Source organism: Chiloscyllium plagiosum, unplaced genomic scaffold (genome assembly GCF_004010195.1).
Source record: "Chiloscyllium plagiosum isolate BGI_BamShark_2017 unplaced genomic scaffold, ASM401019v2 scaf_58950, whole genome shotgun sequence".
Taxonomy (NCBI): Eukaryota; Metazoa; Chordata; class Chondrichthyes; order Orectolobiformes; family Hemiscylliidae; genus Chiloscyllium; species Chiloscyllium plagiosum.
In genome coordinates, this window is record NW_025182049.1 from 1 (window position 1) to 2,526 (window position 2,526).

Sequence of the window (2,526 nt, forward strand, 5' to 3'; positions counted from 1 at the left end):
TAGGAATCCAATGTGTCCTGCCCCCCACCCCAGCAGGTCACCAGTTGAGTACAACACTTTTCAGTTTTAAGGTACCACTCACTTGGAGGTAATTCCTTGCCTGTGATCCAGTGATTGCTCGAGCTACCTTTTTGTTGCTTGATGCTCAAGATTAGTTAGTAGGCAACATGCAAAACAACTCAGAAAATAGTTTTAATACTTAATTTAATAATCAAGTCAAGATAAGATTTACATTCTGCAATTATAATATATAGATAAATTAAAGAAAAATGCTTCAGGACAATTCCAACCCGAAAAATAAATTACAACTGCATATATACCTTTTAATTATTAATATATTTGTTAATAATGATTTTTGGAGCTAATAAATAAATACAAATCCAACTATATATCTGGATTAAATAATAGAAATAGCACATTACTGACAATTTGTCATACTGAACAATATACCATTGAGTAACTATATTCTGTAACATTGCTACCTGGCAGCAAATGAAAAGAATCCTGTTTGAGTAACAATTAATAATTATCCAAACGAACTGTTGATGAAGTTATCTATTACTTCATATCAGATATCTCACTTATTGTCAGGTCACCTTGGTACCTCGACTGTGGGCCAATTAAAAAATGAAATGTTCACTTTCCTATGTTTAAGGTGTTAAAATCATTAAATCACGGAACAATTTTCAACGGTGAATGCCCAGTCAAGCGTTGTTGCCTCTGATAACTCCACACCCAATGAGCACAGGCAGATCCCCAAAAGTGGCAATTCATTGTTCGATATTTAAAGTTGTGCCTCACTTCAGTGACACATCTACTTGGATCTGCAGAAATACAAGAATAAATGAATACAGTGAGTATTTGCATCATACAGTACAGGGGTATTTATAAAGTCAAAGAATCATAGAGTCATACAGTACGGAAACAGACTCTTTGGTCCAACCAGTCCATGCCTCCCTGCCTGCCCCTGGCCCACAACCCTCCAAACCTTTCCTATTCAGGAATCTATCCAAAACATATTATAATTCTAGCTGCATCCACCACTTCCTCAGGAAGTTCATTCCACATGCGAACCACCCTCTGTGTAAAACATTTGCCTCTCATGTCTTTTTTAATCTCTCACCTTAAAAATGTATCCCCAGTCTTAAAATCTCACATCCTAGAGTAGACAATTACCATTTACTCTAACAAACCATTCAATTGTGTCAGAAATTATTTTAATTTGTTGAATACATTTATAGAAATGTCTCAAAGCAGAGTAAAATACTTAGTATTTAATTAAATAGAATATTAAATATTTAGATCAAAGACTACCCAAAACAGACATGCCTGTCCCTCTACGAGAAAGTGAGGGCTGCAGATGCTGGAGATCAGAGATAAAATGTGTTGCTGGAAAAGCGCAGCAGGTCAGGCAGCATCCAAGGAGCAGGAGAATCGACATTTCTGAAGAAGGGCTCATGCCCGAAACGTCGATTCTCCTGCTCCTTGGATGCTGCCTGACCTGCTGCACTTTTCCAGCAACACATTTTCATGCCTGTCCCTCTAACATATCAAACATTGACTGCAATCTCACATCAGCAACTTTTTAACCGTATTGATCTGCGAGATCTATAGTTTTGTTTGCACTAGCAGTTCTTTGGCAACACCTTTGAATAGCCAATCTTACATTGTTTATGGGCTGTATGATCTGAGACTATTACAGTCAAACCTGAATCTGCCTCTTTACCCCATGACAAAATCTCCCGCTGTCTGACTAAGTGGATGGGGATCAGGAGCAGGAACTATAAAGGTTTCTTTCCTTCACAAGTCCTGGTGTAAGAAACCAACATGGGCTTCAATTCTAGTTATCAAACCAGTACAAACCAAAAACAATCCCTGGAACCTTTTCAGCCAGTATTGATTGACTGAGCCAGGCATGCAATTTATCAATTTAACTCTATATAATGTTACTAGAAAGTGAGTATGATTATTTTTGAAAAAAAAAGGAAATGATGTCCTTTCCCCACCCATCACCCTGCACAGATTGAAACTTACTTTTTCATCATCTTGTTAAGGACTTTCTTCAACCAATGAGCTGTAGGATCCAGACACACACGATCCTTGCTTTTAAGGCTGGCACTGAATAAAGAGAAGAATAGAATTTATTGCATATTACTAAGTATCTACTGTCTCTGAATTGAGATGCTTGAAGTCTTATTTCAGAATTATGACTGTTGTTGAGTACAGAAAATTAAAAAGGGCCTGAACACTTACATAATTTCCGTGTTCTCACAGTGTGGCCCACTTGGGATGATTTCAATATTGTTCATGTTTGTTGGATGGATGAACTTGGAGGTTGTTTTTATACACTGGCAGCGTAGATTCAATCCTGTTCCTCCGATTGATGCGGCTGTAAATTAAAGAAATTGCAAGATTTGAACATTTATTTTCAGATTTGCATGAACTGTCATACTACATGCCCTCTTATTCTACTAACTAATCTACCACCTAGCTTCTGAGAGTCACTGCAGCAGATAATGGACATGC

At 37.5% G+C, this 2,526-nt stretch overlaps 1 protein-coding gene across 1 annotated transcript; it reads right to left on the reverse strand.

The window, feature by feature from the left end:
* Positions 1 to 261: 261 nt before the first annotated feature.
* On the reverse strand, positions 262 to 2,396 carry LOC122545460 (interleukin-8-like; the record flags this gene model as incomplete). The annotated part of the gene is made up of 3 exons (XM_043684477.1): positions 262 to 824; positions 2,035 to 2,118; positions 2,254 to 2,396. Coding segments are annotated over 3 exons (237 nt in total), but the record flags the coding sequence as incomplete, so codon positions are not given.
* Positions 2,397 to 2,526: the final 130 nt, after the last annotated feature.